The 15,482-nt window shown below is 37.1% G+C and overlaps 2 protein-coding genes across 2 annotated transcripts; both read left to right on the top strand.

Annotated features, from left to right (window-relative positions):
- The first annotated feature begins 2,643 nt into the window (after positions 1-2,643).
- On the top strand, positions 2,644-4,718 carry LOC113324773 (N-methyltransferase 4). Its single transcript, XM_026573065.1, has 8 exons — positions 2,644-2,847; positions 2,946-3,054; positions 3,189-3,413; positions 3,530-3,635; positions 3,736-3,849; positions 3,927-4,016; positions 4,136-4,194; positions 4,338-4,718. The coding sequence occupies exons 1-8, from the start codon at positions 2,676-2,678 to the stop codon at positions 4,531-4,533; spliced, it is 1,071 nt and encodes a 356-aa protein (XP_026428850.1). The 5' UTR covers positions 2,644-2,675; the 3' UTR covers positions 4,534-4,718.
- An 8,400-nt stretch (positions 4,719-13,118) lies between these two features.
- Positions 13,119-14,790, top strand: LOC113324778 (salutaridine reductase-like). Its single transcript, XM_026573069.1, has 5 exons — positions 13,119-13,220; positions 13,318-13,561; positions 13,687-13,767; positions 13,853-14,065; positions 14,164-14,790. Exons 1-5 carry the CDS (start codon positions 13,186-13,188, stop codon positions 14,539-14,541), a joined length of 951 nt encoding a protein of 316 aa, XP_026428854.1. The 5' UTR covers positions 13,119-13,185; the 3' UTR covers positions 14,542-14,790.
- The last annotated feature ends 692 nt before the right edge of the window (positions 14,791-15,482 follow it).

Raw genomic sequence — 15,482 nt, forward strand, 5'->3', positions numbered from 1 at the left:
GTGATTTGTTTGCTATTAGCTGCACTTACATTATCTTCTTTCTCAGATATTTGTTTTACTTGGTTATCTCTTTATTTAGCTTATTTGCTTACTCACATATGTATTACAGACATACCTTTGTTTTGTTAGTATCTGCTCTCACGAAATATCTTTACTTACTTAGTATATGATCTTCTGAGCAGATCTCATTTTGTACATAACTTATATTTACTCAGCAATATCAGTTCAACTAAGGTATCCATGCTACTTAGTATATGATCGTCTGAGCTGTTCATATTACATAGACTATGGGAAAATAGTAGTCACAGTTTGGTGCTAGAAATATCTTGAATAAAAGCTCTCTTTTTTCATTATTTTCGTTATTTTTTCATCTTTTTTTTATATCCTTGTGCGAGTATCGGATCTAAGAGTAAGAAAGGTGGATCCCACTTTCTAGTGACGATTTATCTCTTATTCTTAAAAGTTTTTTGAGTAATAAATCTCAAAGGGATTTAAATCCTACAGATGTCTCCTTTATATAGTCTTTCAAATCAGGGTTTTGCTTGGTTACAAAGCAAACAATATCCACCGTTATATAAAAACCTGATTTAGATTCAAGCTAATATTTCTCAACCGTGAGATCGATAACTTAGCTTGTTATACACAAATGAAATGCACGCTTCTAGGTTTGTTAACCGTACCCAAACATGTATATTTTTTGGTTCAACAACAGTTAACCAAAAGGTTAGCCATATGAGCATTTCATACCAACCATATTCTTCTTCACCATAACTAGTTCAAATGACTTCAAATGAACTAGTTAGAGAGTTGTTCAATTGCAAGGAAATCTTATGTACTACACAAGACACAATTGAAGCAAATATGATTTCATTCACGAATTGATTTATGAACTTTATAGCCACGGTTTGCAAATTGCATTCCCTAGTCTTTATAAGTTTAAGTTCATAAATCATCTTCAGATATATAAACTTCTTAAGTTCGCAAACTAGGTTCGCGGACTTAAGCAACCGGGCAGAGTTTACAAACTCCAGCAGAAAATCTCGGCAAAGACTTTCCGCCGGTTCGCGGATTGGTACTCACGCAACAAGTTTGTTAACTCCAGCAGAATTTCTTGGGATGAGAAGTTCGGCTGTTCGCGGACTTGGCAACAAGCCATTCTTCCGGTTTCTCTGGATCAACAAAGTTCGCAAACTTTGGTTCAAGGGATAGGACTTATGCACATATGTGTTTCCACAACAATACTTATGTCCATCATTAGTTATCTAATCTAAAATCTCATTCCAAACATTGAAACATTCTTAGAGGACGTTTTATAGTTGTTACACCAATTCTCGTCAAATTAATTTTCAAAGTGATTGAAATATATCATGAATTTCGTCATTAGGTAAAGATAAACATGGTCGAAGCGAAACGCTTAACAACACATATTTTGAGATATAGATAAGCGAGGTATACTCGGCTCGAAATACCAAATGTGTATAATATAAGTCTATATAGCATACGACTTTTTGTCTCAAGAAGTATGAGATAGAATAGATAGACTTTTGAGTGACAGATAAGTTCAAGTCTTCACATACCTTTTTGTTGAGAAGTTCCACCGGTTCCTTCAGTAGTTCTTCTTCTTGTATGATGAATCGCCATGAAGTCCTTGAGTTCAACTACACTTTCTATCCTAGGCCGAGACTTAGCTATAATAGACTAGAAATCAAAACTTATAGTTTTGATCACTAACATTGACAAACATGCTTGACATAGCAGCGCATTCGAGATCGATCGAGCAATGCTCTAACACAAAACACGATTGATTTCATGATAATGCGAAATTAGGGTTGGAAACCAATTGAAGAAAATAGGGTAGACAAAAATTTAACGTTGTTCGACAAGTGATCCTACATCGACGGAGGAATCCCGTAAAAAGAGATATTTTACTGATATGCGGATCACAATAATCATTCTACAGTTAGCTAACCTATAATTCCATATTTATTAGGATTTAGAACACATGCATTTATATAGTTTATGTAGACTCTAATTATGAGATAAACTTGACATGCAAACAACTTGGGAAGCAAGACGTGTGGAAACTTCTAGAACCTTCTATACGAGCTTGACTAGGGGGCTTCTTGGCAATTTCTAACAGGCAAGACGTGTGGAAACTTCTAGAACCTTCTATACGAGCTTGACTAGCGGGCTTCTTGGCAATTTATAGCGGGTATAAACACTTGAATTCATAGTGGACTTTGGGAGATTATTCAAGCTGACATATCGTCAATTATTGAATCTTGAATTTGATTAACCATAGTTGTTAGCCTTACCGATAAAAAGAAAAAGAAAAAAAAAATGTATGCGAAAAGAAAAGGGGGAGGTCATCATTTGGGAATATGAAATTTAAGGAACCAAATGAGAGAATAACAGGCAAAAAGAATCCTTACCTTACATAGGAGATTCGGATAGAGATGGGTTCGTATTATATTTATTCTACTTGAGGTAGTGGATTGGTGATATTCATTTCTTAGTTAACTAACAGTCTATCCATCTCTCGCTAAACATTTTTTAATCGGGGGTTGAAAATTAGTTCAGTTTTATTTTTCTATAAATACTGTATACTATCATTGGATAGTTTTATAATCATTGTATATCCTCAGAACGCATCTTGTAATCAACTCTTGCTTACAATGGATTCTAAAGATCAACATGGTACAAAAATATTAGAGAGATTGGTGAAGGGAGAAATTGGAGATGAGGAACTGAAGGAGCTCATTAGAATTCGGTTTGAAAAGAGATTGCAATGTGGTTATAAACCCACTCCCCAAGACCAACTTGCTTCCGAGATGGCCTTCATAAAATGTTCATCACTTGCATGCTCTCAATGATTTGCATTCTTTTATTCGCATTACACATAGAGATAGGAACAATACTAATTGGTCATGGTTTTGTTTTTGTAGCCTTGAAAGATATGAAGATGTCAGGAGAATTGGAGGCTGTGAACACCGAGCTATATGAATTACCTACAGCTGCTGTTGCAGCCACTCTTGGAAGCACCCTCAAACAAAGGTCATTCAAATCTCTGATTAATCTTTTCATTTGGAATTATTCTTTTCACAGGTCGGCCGAGACCAATACTGAAATGTTGAGAAAGTGACTAGATTTTAAGTGTATGCATATTGGGATTATTCTTTTTGGTGCAGTGCTTGTTACTTCAAAGAGGAATCCATGTCGATAGACGAAGCAGAGATAGCTGCATACGAGTTGGACTGCGAACGAGCACAAATAAAAGACGGGCAAACTATACTTGACATTGGTTGCGGCTTTGGGGGTTTAGTTCTTCATATTGCTCAGAAATATAAGAATTCTCATGTTACAGGATTGACTAATTCCGCCGAGCAAAGAAATTATATTATGTTGCAAGTAGAGTAAGTAGAATTAGACACTAGCGAATCAATTATAAGCAACTGTTTGAATAATCCTTATTTTTGTCCAAAAGAATAATTAGTCCATAATCTTTTGATGATGTTTCTCCAATGTTTAGGAAGCTTAGCTTATCAAATGTGGACGTTATATTAGCTGATGTGACTAAGCACGAGTTCGAAAATGAGAAGAAATTTGATCGAATATTAGTTGTCGAAGCCATAGAGGTGATTTAGACAAAAAAAAAATTCTCCATGATTTACATTGTTGAATATATTATTTAGTTAGCTATATGTTGACATTTAGCTCAATCTTTCCTATTTGTAGCACATGAAAAACATTCAGCTGTTTCTGAAGAAAATCTCAAACTGGATGAAAGATGAAGATAGTTTCCTTTTTGTGGTGCACCTTTGCCACAAGGCATTTAGTCAACATTTTGAGGTTAGAATTAATATAAACTTCAAAATTTCCTTAACCTTTTGAGAATTTTCTTTTTGATACCATGGAATTTTTGTCAGGCACTTGATGAGGATGATTGGTATACCAGTTACGTACTTCCGGAAGGGAGCGTGACTTACCTGTCTGCTTCAGCTCTTCTATATTTTCAGGTGAAATTACACCAAAATCATTCAAACATCAATCAAAGCGATTATGAATATAGAAGTTCAAAAGTTTCAGGAAGTAAGTTTGGTTTATTACTGAATGTACAAGTTGGTATCTTTTGCAGGATGATGTCTCCGTCGTGGACCAATGGTTGTTGAACGGAATGCACATGGCACGTTCACAGTAAGTAAATTTTAATAAGTTTTTGTTGTTTTGAAAGCAAAATGTAAACTAGGTATATTTGGCTTCCCTCCCCAATAAAGATTGGCAATTACCATTGCTTTCTCTAAAGATTCAACGTTAGCAAGCACTTGTGTTCTTTCTAGGGAGGAATGGTTCAAGAGATTTAAAATAAATTTGGAAGCCGCAAGTAAAGCACTAACGGCGGGACTTGGAAGTGAAGAAGCAGCGAACCAAGTTAATATTCAATATAAGACATTCTTTATGGGGTATGTCGTGCAATTCTCATTTAACAATGGAGAAGAATGGATGATTTCACATTATCTCTTCAAGAAAAAGTAACTTTAAGGCAGATTGAGTCTTTTTTTGTGTAGTTTGGTCCTGCTTTCCAAATAACTTTTGCGTTAAGTTTGTATGGGTTTTTTCACCCTTCCTTGTGTTACAAGTTAGGGTTTTTCCCAATTCTATTTAAGAGTCTTCGAGTTAGTGTTTTATTAAGTTGAATTTGATTAATAAAATTCATTATGTTAATTTTTTTTTTAAATTAGCGCAAATTTATTTTTCCGATTTTCGCTTATAACCGGAAAATCGAGGTCTAGATAATTATCAATTAATCATAGTCGTAATTCTCCGACATAGTTCACAGTTTGGACAATCTCACAATTTTTCCAGTTCCATTATATCTGCTGCATTCGTTGTTTATCGGAGCTACGACGATCTCAGGATAAGTAAAATTCCGTCAATAACAACAAACTAGAATAGTCTTGGAACTAGTTTAGATGTTGTGATAAGAAAGATTTGGTTTGATTGACGAATGAATTGTGGAAGAGGCTCATAAAATAATTCATTGAGTCTACTCAAAAGAGTTAAAAGACGTCATGTTTATTTCTAGCCCAAAAACAACACGATTACTAAAGGTTAGTACCAGTTTTATTAGGATTGGTACCAATCCATATAAAACAAAAGAGTTTTGGCTTGTACCAATTTCATAACTCGAACGATAATAATTGTGAAGAATACGACGTTGAAGACTTGTGTTGCTGTCATAACGGTAAGAAAATCAAGTTATTTTATGGTATACAACCGGGAAAAGAAGAAGCACATAACGAAAACAACACTTCCAAGAAGTCATCAAGTCTTGATAAACTTATTGATTTTGTAATAATTCCTCATAATAATGTATTTTCATTTTCTTGGGTTGAATGTCTTCCATGTATATCCTAGCAAGGACGTGCAGAACCATATCCCATGGGGATCCTTTTGCGGTGTACCCACTTAGTTGGGAACTCAATTCTGTTGTACTGATTCAATTTTTTCCAATATTCATCTATTATGTTTTGTTTTTTGTGAATTACTATATCTAACTAACTTTGGGAAATGTTAGAACTATAGTAGCACTGTACAAACAGTGGTGTAATGATACCCTAAAGACTAGTTCAAGTAGTCTCACGTAGTGGTTACCTACTGACCCATACTAAGGTGAACAGTTAATTAATTAAAGTGTATAGCAGTAATCATCACAATGGACATGTTTTGTGAGAATGAGATTTTATTGATAGTAGGTTATGTTACCTTACAAAATGGAAGAATGAATGGCTATTTATAGCCAAAACTACTGAGGCGGTAAGGAGGATGAATTACACGTTTTACAATGACTTACTTAGCTGTTAAGCTGGTGATATTTATCCACTCCCAGTTAGTCGGTCTTCCTAGTATTTACGGTAGTATTCCAGAAAATGGTGGGCCACCCCACAAGACGTGTTTACACAATACTTCCCCTTTTACCACCATTTTTAAGAACGTTGTCTCATTAAAACCTTATCGGTAAAACTTAGTGGGACAAAACCCGGACAAAGAAAAAAAAAAGTACAATAGAAATTTTAGAACGGTATTGGACACACATATGCTGCCTCGTTAAAACCTTGACAAGGAAAAACCCAGTGGGACAAAACCTTGGCGAAGGAAAAAGAGTACAACGCGTTATAGTCCAAATCTCCCCCTGAACATAATCTCCGTCAATTTGGCTGCCTATATATGTGGCGCATTCCGATCCCGTAAACCAGTTTCCGGAAGTGTTTTGTCGGTAATGATTTGGTGAAGAGATGAGCATAATTCTCACAAGATTGTATCTTCTGGATCCAAATCTCGTTGTTCTTCTTGAGGTGGTGAACGTAAAATAGTTTTGGCGAAATATTCTTTATCCTATCACCTTTGATGTAACCTTCTTTAATGTGCTATGCAAGCTGAGTTGTCTTCACAAATTATTGTTGGAGCACTGGTAATGGACAGTAGACCACAAGAACTTCTGACATGCTCGAGTAATGATCGCAGCCACACACATTCTCAACTCTTTTCATGTAGAGCAATTATTTCAGAGTGGTTGGAGGAGGTAGCTGGCATGCCATGCTTACAAGATCGCCATGAAAATGTCGTGCCGCCGCTTGTAAAGACGTATCCTGTTTGAGAAATTGCTTTGTGGGTGTCTGAAAGATAACCGACATCTATGTAACCCTTAATCTTCGAGCAGTTCTTTGAGTCCTTTGAGTAGAACAGTCCCATGTCCGTAGTGCCACGCAGATAGCCAAAAATGTGTTTTACTCTAGACCAATGTCTCTTTGTTGGCGCAGAAATGTACCTGGCTAAGAGATTCACAGCAAAAGAAATGTCTGGTCTAGTGCACTGAGCTAAATACAATAATCCACCGATGGCACTTAAGTATGGTACTTCTTTACCAAGGAGTGTTTCGCTTTCTTCTTTGGGGCGAAATGGATCGCTTTTGGGATCAAGATATCTCACATCCATTGGAGTGCTGAGCGGATACGATTTGTCCATATTAAAGCGTTTGAGAAGTTTCTCTGTATACGCTGACTGATGGAAAAGAATTCCGCCCTCATAATGCTCAATTTGTAGACCAAGAAAAAACTTTGTTTTACCGAGATCTTTCATCTCGAACTCCTTCTTTAAGCATTTTTTTGCTTTGGAGATTTTATCAGAAGTTCCAATAAGATTGATGTCATCTACATATACAACAATTATGGAAAACCTAGTGTTTGCCTTTTTAATGAAAATACATGGGCATATAGGATTGTTCACATAACCCTGACTTAACAAGTATTCACTGAGACGCTTATACCTCATCTGTCCATATTGTTTCAAACCATACAAGGCTCGATTTAATTTTAGTGAATACATATGACATGGTTTATCTGCTGGCAGCTGAAAACCTTCAGGGATTTTCATATCGATATTTGTATCCAGTTTTCCATACAGATATGCAGTAACCACGTCCATTAGATGCATGCCGAGTCCTTCATGGACTACCAGACTAATAAAATACCTAAAGGTAATTGCATCCATAACAGGTGAATATGTTTCCTGTTAATCAATCCCTGGCCTATGTGAGAAACCTTGTGCCACTAGTCTCGCTTTATAGCGAACGCTTTCATTTTTCTCATTTCGCTTGCGCACAACACCCATTTACAGCCAACCGGGCTCACACTGTCTGGTGTTCGGACTGCAGTACCAAAAACATTGCTCTTAGCGAGAGAAAGTAATTCTGCTTGGATTGCATTTTTCCATTTTGGCCAATCTTCCCTTTGACGACATTCCTCTATAGAGTGTGGTTCAACACCATCATCATCCAAGGCAATGTTAGTAGCTACTGTAAATGAAAATATGTCGTCAACAATCATTATACTTCGATCCCAAACTTCTCTATTGCATGCATAATTAATAGAGGCTTCTTTATTTTGAGGTTCCATTGTCTCCGTCGAGACATTCTCCTCATCAGGAGATCTATTTTCAGATAGTTTGGATCCTTCTTTAATAGTCTCCTCAAGAGCACTATTAGTCAATGATTGGGATTGGATTTTCCTATTTCGAGGAGCAGAATCCTTTGATCCAACTGGTCTTCCACCCTTACAACATGCCTCAGACGACTTGTTTGCTGTCACATCCACAGATTTTCCTACAGGAACATCAATGCGTGATGAAGCATTTTTAGCTGGCACATCTAGTTTCATTATTTTTGTTGTGTCTGTAAATGCATCAGGCATTTGATTTGCAATATTTTGAAGATGTAAAATATTCTGCACCTCAGTTTCAAACTGGCTTGTGCGTACATCAAGATGAGACAATTCTGGTGTATACTAGGATAAATCACGCCGTTCTTCAGGCGGTATCCTTCCTTCCCCTAACGGTGGGAAGACTGTCTCATCAAAATGACAATCTGCAAATCTAGCCGTAAAAACATCCCCTGTTAATGGTTCGAGATATCGAATTATAGATGGCGAGTCAAATCTAACATATATCCCAAGTCGACGTTGTGGGTCAAACTTGGTTCGCTGTGGTGGTGCAATAGGAACATAAACATCACAACCAAAAATACGCAAGTGAGATATGTCTGGTGGATGACCTAACACATGTTGTTAAGGAGAATACTGATTATTTGCACAAGGTCTATAGCGCACCAGTGCAGCAGCGTGCAAAATTGCATGTCCCCAAGAAGAAACAGGGAGCTGAGTTTTCATAAGCATAGGTCGGGTAATGAGTGGCAGGTGTTTAATGAATGATTCTGCTAAACCATTCTGTGTATGCACATGAGCAACAAGATGATCAACCTCAATACCTAACGTCATGCAATATGCATCAAATTCCTTTGAAGAAAACTCCCTTACACCATCAAGCCGAATGGACTTGATAGAATAATCAGGAAAATGAGCACGTAATTTATTAATTTGAGAAAGGAGCCGAGAAAATTCTAAATTACGTGTCGAAAGTAAATAAACATGTGACCACATAGCAGAAGCATCGACCAGAACCATAAAATACTGAAAGGGTCCCCTGTAGGGATGTATTGTACCACATATATCATCTTGTATTCTTTGCAAGAAAGTAGGTGATTCCTGAACCACTTTTGTCAAGGATGGTTTCCTAATCAGTTTCCCCAAAGAACAAGCAGTACAACCAAGTTCTTTGTTAAGCAGAAGTTTCTGCAAAGGATGTCCCTGACAGGTATGAACAATTCTACTCATCATAGTAGAACCTGGGTGTCCAAGTCGATTGTGCCACAACAAAAATGTATTCGGGTCATAAAACTTTCAAACTACAACCGAATAAGATTCAACTTTTTGAATCTTTGTATGGTACAACCCAGAAGCGAGATATGAAAGCCTCTCAGCAACCGTTTAAATATGGTATCCATTACTGCGTATATCTTTAAAACTCAACAGATTCCTATGGGATCCGGATAAATATAACGCATCATTGATAGTGAATATGGTAACACATGGTAATGAGACACAAGCTTTACCAGCACCTTCTACAAGGTTAGCTGAACTACTGATGGTAGTGATACTAGCCTTGAACCTTTTCAAGGTTACGAAGTACTTAGCACTTCGAAATATTGAATTTGTCGTCCCACTATCAACAAGACAAAATTCACCATCGGGATTCCTTTCAGAGTCCATACCCTTTCATATACATAGAGAAGGTATAAGATGGTTGCACAAAATAATTTTAGCAACACATGTATATTACACACATTCATACATATTACACAAATACAAGCCCAAAAATTAGTACAAGCCAAAAATTTCAAAAATAGGTAAGTACAAAATAAGGTAACACACTAAAAACGGGATATTACAACTTTAATTTACACTAAACAACCCATCAGCAAACTGGTCAAAAGAAGTCCGGTATCCATTGCCCTCAAAATCGAGTAGGTAGTCAGAAACCTCTAACTTTGGAGATTCAGTTGAAATATTGCGTTCTGCCAAACTCATCTCAACGTTTGCTTCCCTTTTCTTGTGAGGCTCACAGAGATCAGCGCGGCAACATTTATACCAATGGACTTTAGAACCACAACGATAGTAACCCTCGTCATTTTTCTTGGAGGGATTATCAGATTTCTTTTGAGAATTGGAAGTCGATCCCTTCCCTTTATCTTGCTTCGCTTCCACATTTTTGTTATACGGATGGTTGTTGGCATTTCTATGCCTATAGCCTCCGCGCTTTATGCTTCTTTCCACGATAACCCTGCTTACCACGATCATGTCCATGTCCAGAATACGATGCCCTATTTACTTCGGGCACCGGAGCAGAACCACAAGGACGGGACTCGTGATTTTTAATTAACAATTCGTTATTCTTCTCAGCCACGAGAAGACAACATATAAGATCAGAATATCGTGTAAAACGGCTTTCCAGATATAACTGCTGAAGTATAATATGTGAAGCATGAAATGTACTTAACGTCTTCTCTAGCTTGGATTCTTCTGACAAAGGCTCACCGCACATCTCAAATTGAGCAGCGATTTTATGCAATTCAGAATTGTAAGCCGATACAGATTTAAAATCCTGAAACCTCAGATGATTCCATTGGTCACGAATTTCTGGCAGGGTGACCACTTTAAAATGGTCATATTTCCCTTTTATGGTACTCCATAATTTTTGAGGTTCTCTACAGTGTGCTACCTCATGTTTCAGGGTTGGGGAGAGGTGACGGCGCAAGTAAGCTACAGCTCTAGCGCGGTCGTCTGATGTACAATCTCCCCCAATGATCGTATGACCAAGTTTATTCGCTTCCAGATACAGCTCTGCATCGAGCGCCCATGAGAAATAGTTTTCACCGGAGTCCTCAAATGGCATAAAATTCAGACTAACTAAATTCGACGACATTTTAAAAAAAATGTGATAGAAATGTCAAACCAGCGGAAACGGAACCTCAAAATGATCCGAACAGACAACCACTCCTTTAGCTTGATTGAATGCTGGAACACCACGTAGACACCGAGCTATTTCGTGCTGATGACGTTTTGTGAATTACTATATCTAACTAACTTTGGGAAATGTTAGAACTATAGTAGTACTGTACAAACAGTGGTGTAATGATACCCTAAAGACTGGTTCAAGTAGTCTCACGTAGTGGTTACCTACTGACCCATACTAAGGTGAACAACTAATTAATTAAAGTGTATAGCAGTAATCATCACAAGGGACATGTTTTGTGAGAATGAGATTTTATTCATGGTAGGTTCTGTTACCTTACAAAATGGAAGAATGAATGGCTATTTATAGCCAAAACTACTGAGGCGGTATGGAGGATAAATTACACGTTTTATAATGACTTACTTAGTTGTTAAGTTGGTGAGATTTATCCACTCCTAGCTAGTCAGTCTTCCTAGTATTTACGGGAGTATTCCTGAAAATGGTGGCCCAGCCGCAAGACGTGTTCACACAACATCGTTTTATATCACATGAATATGTCCAATTTCAGATGTATTATATGGTTGTCTGCGTGTGAGACCGTCGATTCCAAATTTTCTTTCCATAGGACATAATGAACAAACTTACAATCAAAAGCATTAGGATTACATTCCGGTCACTCACTGTTCAGCTAAATATTCCATAAACAACATTTTGGACTTTTGGTAACGGTATTATACCTTTGTTACCCTCACAGTAGGATTTTTGCAACGTTTTTGATCCGCCGAGACTCATAGAGTCCAGTTGACAAACCCAGCGCAATGTTGACTGTTGACTGAGTACTGTTGACTAGCCAAGGACGGGAGAGCACTCTCACTGGGCGATCGAAAAATTTATTGTTGACTGGGTAGTGTTGACCAGTGAAAATGAGTTCAGATGACTAGTTGATATTTCAAACGCATTATTACTGCACTGCAGAAAATGTCCTTACTGAGTTCAGTCGTGTACTTTATCATTTTCGAGATATAGACGGTTTTTATGGTCATTTCTTGCCCTTTTGGTCATACTTACCTATTTTGGAATTTTTGTGTACACCGGGGTGATACACAAAATTTCACCTTTTGTTAAATCCGTTTGCCGCAAAAATCTCAAACTAAATGTTGTATGAGAAGGTCTACTTATTATTGGGTATCATGTTGCTATGATGTTTTTGTTGCCCATGACTGACCGTCAGTTGTATGTACTGTGATTCATACTTGAAAAGCATGTTAATGATTGCATGTCATTTTATTTTATTTTTCGATTGCATGTTATAATAATTTATTAACAAGTTGCTGCAACTGCTATCATTCAAATTGTGTAGTTTTAAAATGTACCTGACATTCGGAGCACCACTGGTTACAATTCTTACACCACTGGTTACAATTCTTTATCATCATGGGTGCCTGACATTTGGAGAATGACTGGTTACAATTCTTCATGATCATCTGTGTGGAATAGTTGTTATCATCATGTCGGTGCATCCATTTTCCAGTATGAATACTTTCATCTTTATATCATAGAATAAATGGTCAGCAAAGTCGGCCATCAGAAAGGTTTGAGAAAACTAGAGCCGAAAGCCAGGCCATCTCTTGCAAACTATGAGTGAAGATGACTAAAAGTCTCTAGTTACCTTCAGATGAGTATTAACGTTTACAATCAACTGTTGTGTAGTATGCTTTGATTCTCAGCTACTCGACCTAACAATCCTTTAATCCTTGAATAAGAATTTTATAGAATAATATTTAGCTTTTTTGGAATAAAATGGATGAACAACTAAAGAATATCAGACAGAAGAGATAAATCTATTTGTGAAATGTAAGTTCTCCATGATTTACAAGCCGCGTTGGCTGTTTATACAATTACAATCGTTGTTTCACTGTTTGCCTTAAAAACTACTACTAACACGGCTTGCCTTGAAACTACTAACATTTTGTTGGCCAATAGACATATTTGTCCCACCACCACCACCAGGGAATCTTGGCTCTGTCCCTGACTCAACTCTCTACTTACCAGTCTTACTAATCCCTCATTGTATTATACGAGTTATACTTTTTGAATTCCTAACCGACTTTCTACGACCAACTAGCAATTTTGCTTGTTTCTCAACTTCTAGTCTTTTCTGTGAAGTCAACATCTGCTATGTTCACCTTAAATATTCCGGACATATGGAAAGCTTGGACACATCCAGACAAATACCACTCTATCTCTTATCTCCTGTTCAAAGCGGCCTCTCTCACGCAAACAATGGAAGAAACCAACTCTACTGTAGCTGAAACGAGGCAAGTCTTATCTTCTATTTTTCGGTTTCCTTAAATGACTACACATTCACTTCCCAACCTAAAAAAACTTTTTTCATGTGTCTAAATGTCCTTTCAGGTGTGCAGTTGTTACAGGAGCTAATAAAGGAATAGGACTAGAGATATGTCGTCAGCTTGCTTCTAATGGCATCACCGTCGTATTGACTGCTAGAGATGAAAACAATGGAACTAGATCTGTTAAAGCTCTTAAAGAGTCAGGACTAACTGATGTCATTTTTCACCAGCTTGATGTAAATGATGCCACTAGTGTTGCTTCATTAGCTGATTTCATCAAAACCCGTTTCCAAAAACTTGACATCCTGGTAAGGATAAAAACAAGAATCGACCATTTCATTTTTATTATTTTTGGCTTGTGATTGAGTTCATGAATGAAAGTAATTAGAACTAGCTAACAAATTTGGTGCTCCTAATATTCAATATTGAGCAGGTAAATAATGCAGGAGACAATGGAGTAACTCTAGAAATTAATGAGGAGGCTATGAAAGACTTGCACTCTCGATATGGCGAAGTAAGTCTTCATGAAATATACATGTCTTATCATCTTTAAGTTCTTGATGGTAAAAGAAGGATTGATTATTAGTGTTGTCAAGCAGGAGAAAGATGAGAGCAAGTTGTTGGAACAGGAGACGGATGAGATTGCCAAGTTGATGGCGGAAGCCGTTAAGGAGAATTACGAGAGAGCAAAACAATGCATGGAAACAAATTACTATGCTACCAAAAGAGTAACTGAAGCGCTGCTTCCTCTTCTTCAACTCTCCAATTCAGCAAGAATAGTGAACATGGCCTCCGTATATGGTGAACTGCAGGTAATTAATAGCCAACATAAAAATTCTTAGTGGTTTATATAGTGTATTATTGTACGTAGACACATTGTTCATACACTTTGTTGTATTTACTGTCTCAGTTTATCCCGGGTGAGATGATCAAAAAGGAGTTAAATGAGGTTCATTGCTTAACAAATGAGAAATTAGACGAGCTTATGCAAAAGTACTTAATAGATTTTAAGGAGGGTACGCTGAAGACTAATGGATGGCCTGTATTAGTATCTGCGTATAAAGTCTCGAAAGCTGCTGTGATCGCCTACACTCGAATTTTAGCAAGGAAATTCCCAACTTTGCATGTTAACGCTGTTCACCCTGGTTTGGTTAAAACAGATCTTTCATTCCATAGAGGAAACTTAACCCTTGAAGAAGGTGCTAGAGCACCTGTTATGTTGGCATTGTTGCCTTCTGACGGCCCTTCTGGCTTTTACTTTGACCAGATGGAGATTTCAACTTTTTGAGGGAAAATGAATCAAATGACTGATATGAAGATTTATAAGAACGATGGTGCGAAGAGTATCGAATATCCGGGTGAAATACTATGAATGAGTTGGTAACTGTAATCTTTTTTTTTTCGTGATTTTTTCTTTTTCATTTTTTTTTCTGCTTTCTTGAGAAGGTTCTGACTTTACGCGCCTTTCTTCCTGTATTTTGTTTTGTTGATGCATTCTCATTTTGATCATTTCGTTAATAAAAAGACTTTTACCCTTTTATTTAATTACACAGTATTTGAAGTTTCACCATCTTGAATTTATATGATACTTGTATTGTTACCTGTTTAGATCAATCCAAAGCCCTTATGTTGGAAGTTAAACCAAGATATAGTGATTTGGTTCATGGGTCAACAAGTATTGTTGACACAGTGCATGGATCAACAACCGTTGTTAACACACTGTGTCATATTTGGAAGTTGAAGCAAGTTGTGCCGGTTCTAGTGAATTCTAGAAGAGTTCTATTTAGAGTTTGTGTTATGTTAGGAAAGTGTGCTTTTCTTAGAGTTTTATTTTATTAGGAAAGTACTTTGAGTGATTGTCAAGTTTGTGAGACTATAAGTTGGCTGTTAAGCCATGAGAGACTGTACACCAAACTGATTATCAATGTAATCGTTTTACTGCCTTCGTTTGTGCTCTCCTCTCTCTTGCTCGATCCTACATTTGGTATCATAGCAAGGTGAGAGGAAGAAGGAGGAGAGGAGATAGAGTTCGAGAACATTCATAAGTTTTTTTCGATGTTAGGGAAAATTGTTTCGAAGGTCGTGTTGCTGTGTTGCTGTTTTGAAGGTTCGAGATTTAAGAAAAGGGTTTGGTTTTGCTAAAAAAACAAACAAACATATGTTACTTCTCCAAGATCTGGTGCCTGTCAAGAGACAAGAGGTATTGTTGTTGTATGCTTGCGAAGTTTA

The sequence above is a fragment of the Papaver somniferum genome, chromosome 1 (genome assembly GCF_003573695.1).
Source record: "Papaver somniferum cultivar HN1 chromosome 1, ASM357369v1, whole genome shotgun sequence".
NCBI lineage: Eukaryota > Viridiplantae > Streptophyta > Magnoliopsida > Ranunculales > Papaveraceae > Papaver > Papaver somniferum.

Coding starts and splice junctions, on each gene's coding strand:
- LOC113324773 (XM_026573065.1), top strand. CDS start 2,676: ATGGATTCTAAAGATCAACATGGTACAAAAATATTAGAGAGATTGGTG. Junction 2,848..2,945: donor CGAGATGGCCTTCATAAAAT/GTTCATCACTTG, acceptor TTGTTTTTGTAG/CCTTGAAAGATATGAAGATG. Junction 3,055..3,188: donor GGAAGCACCCTCAAACAAAG/GTCATTCAAATC, acceptor TTTTTGGTGCAG/TGCTTGTTACTTCAAAGAGG.
- LOC113324778 (XM_026573069.1), top strand. CDS start 13,186: ATGGAAGAAACCAACTCTACTGTAGCTGAAACGAG. Junction 13,562..13,686: donor TCCAAAAACTTGACATCCTG/GTAAGGATAAAA, acceptor AATATTGAGCAG/GTAAATAATGCAGGAGACAA. Junction 13,768..13,852: donor TGCACTCTCGATATGGCGAA/GTAAGTCTTCAT, acceptor GTTGTCAAGCAG/GAGAAAGATGAGAGCAAGTT.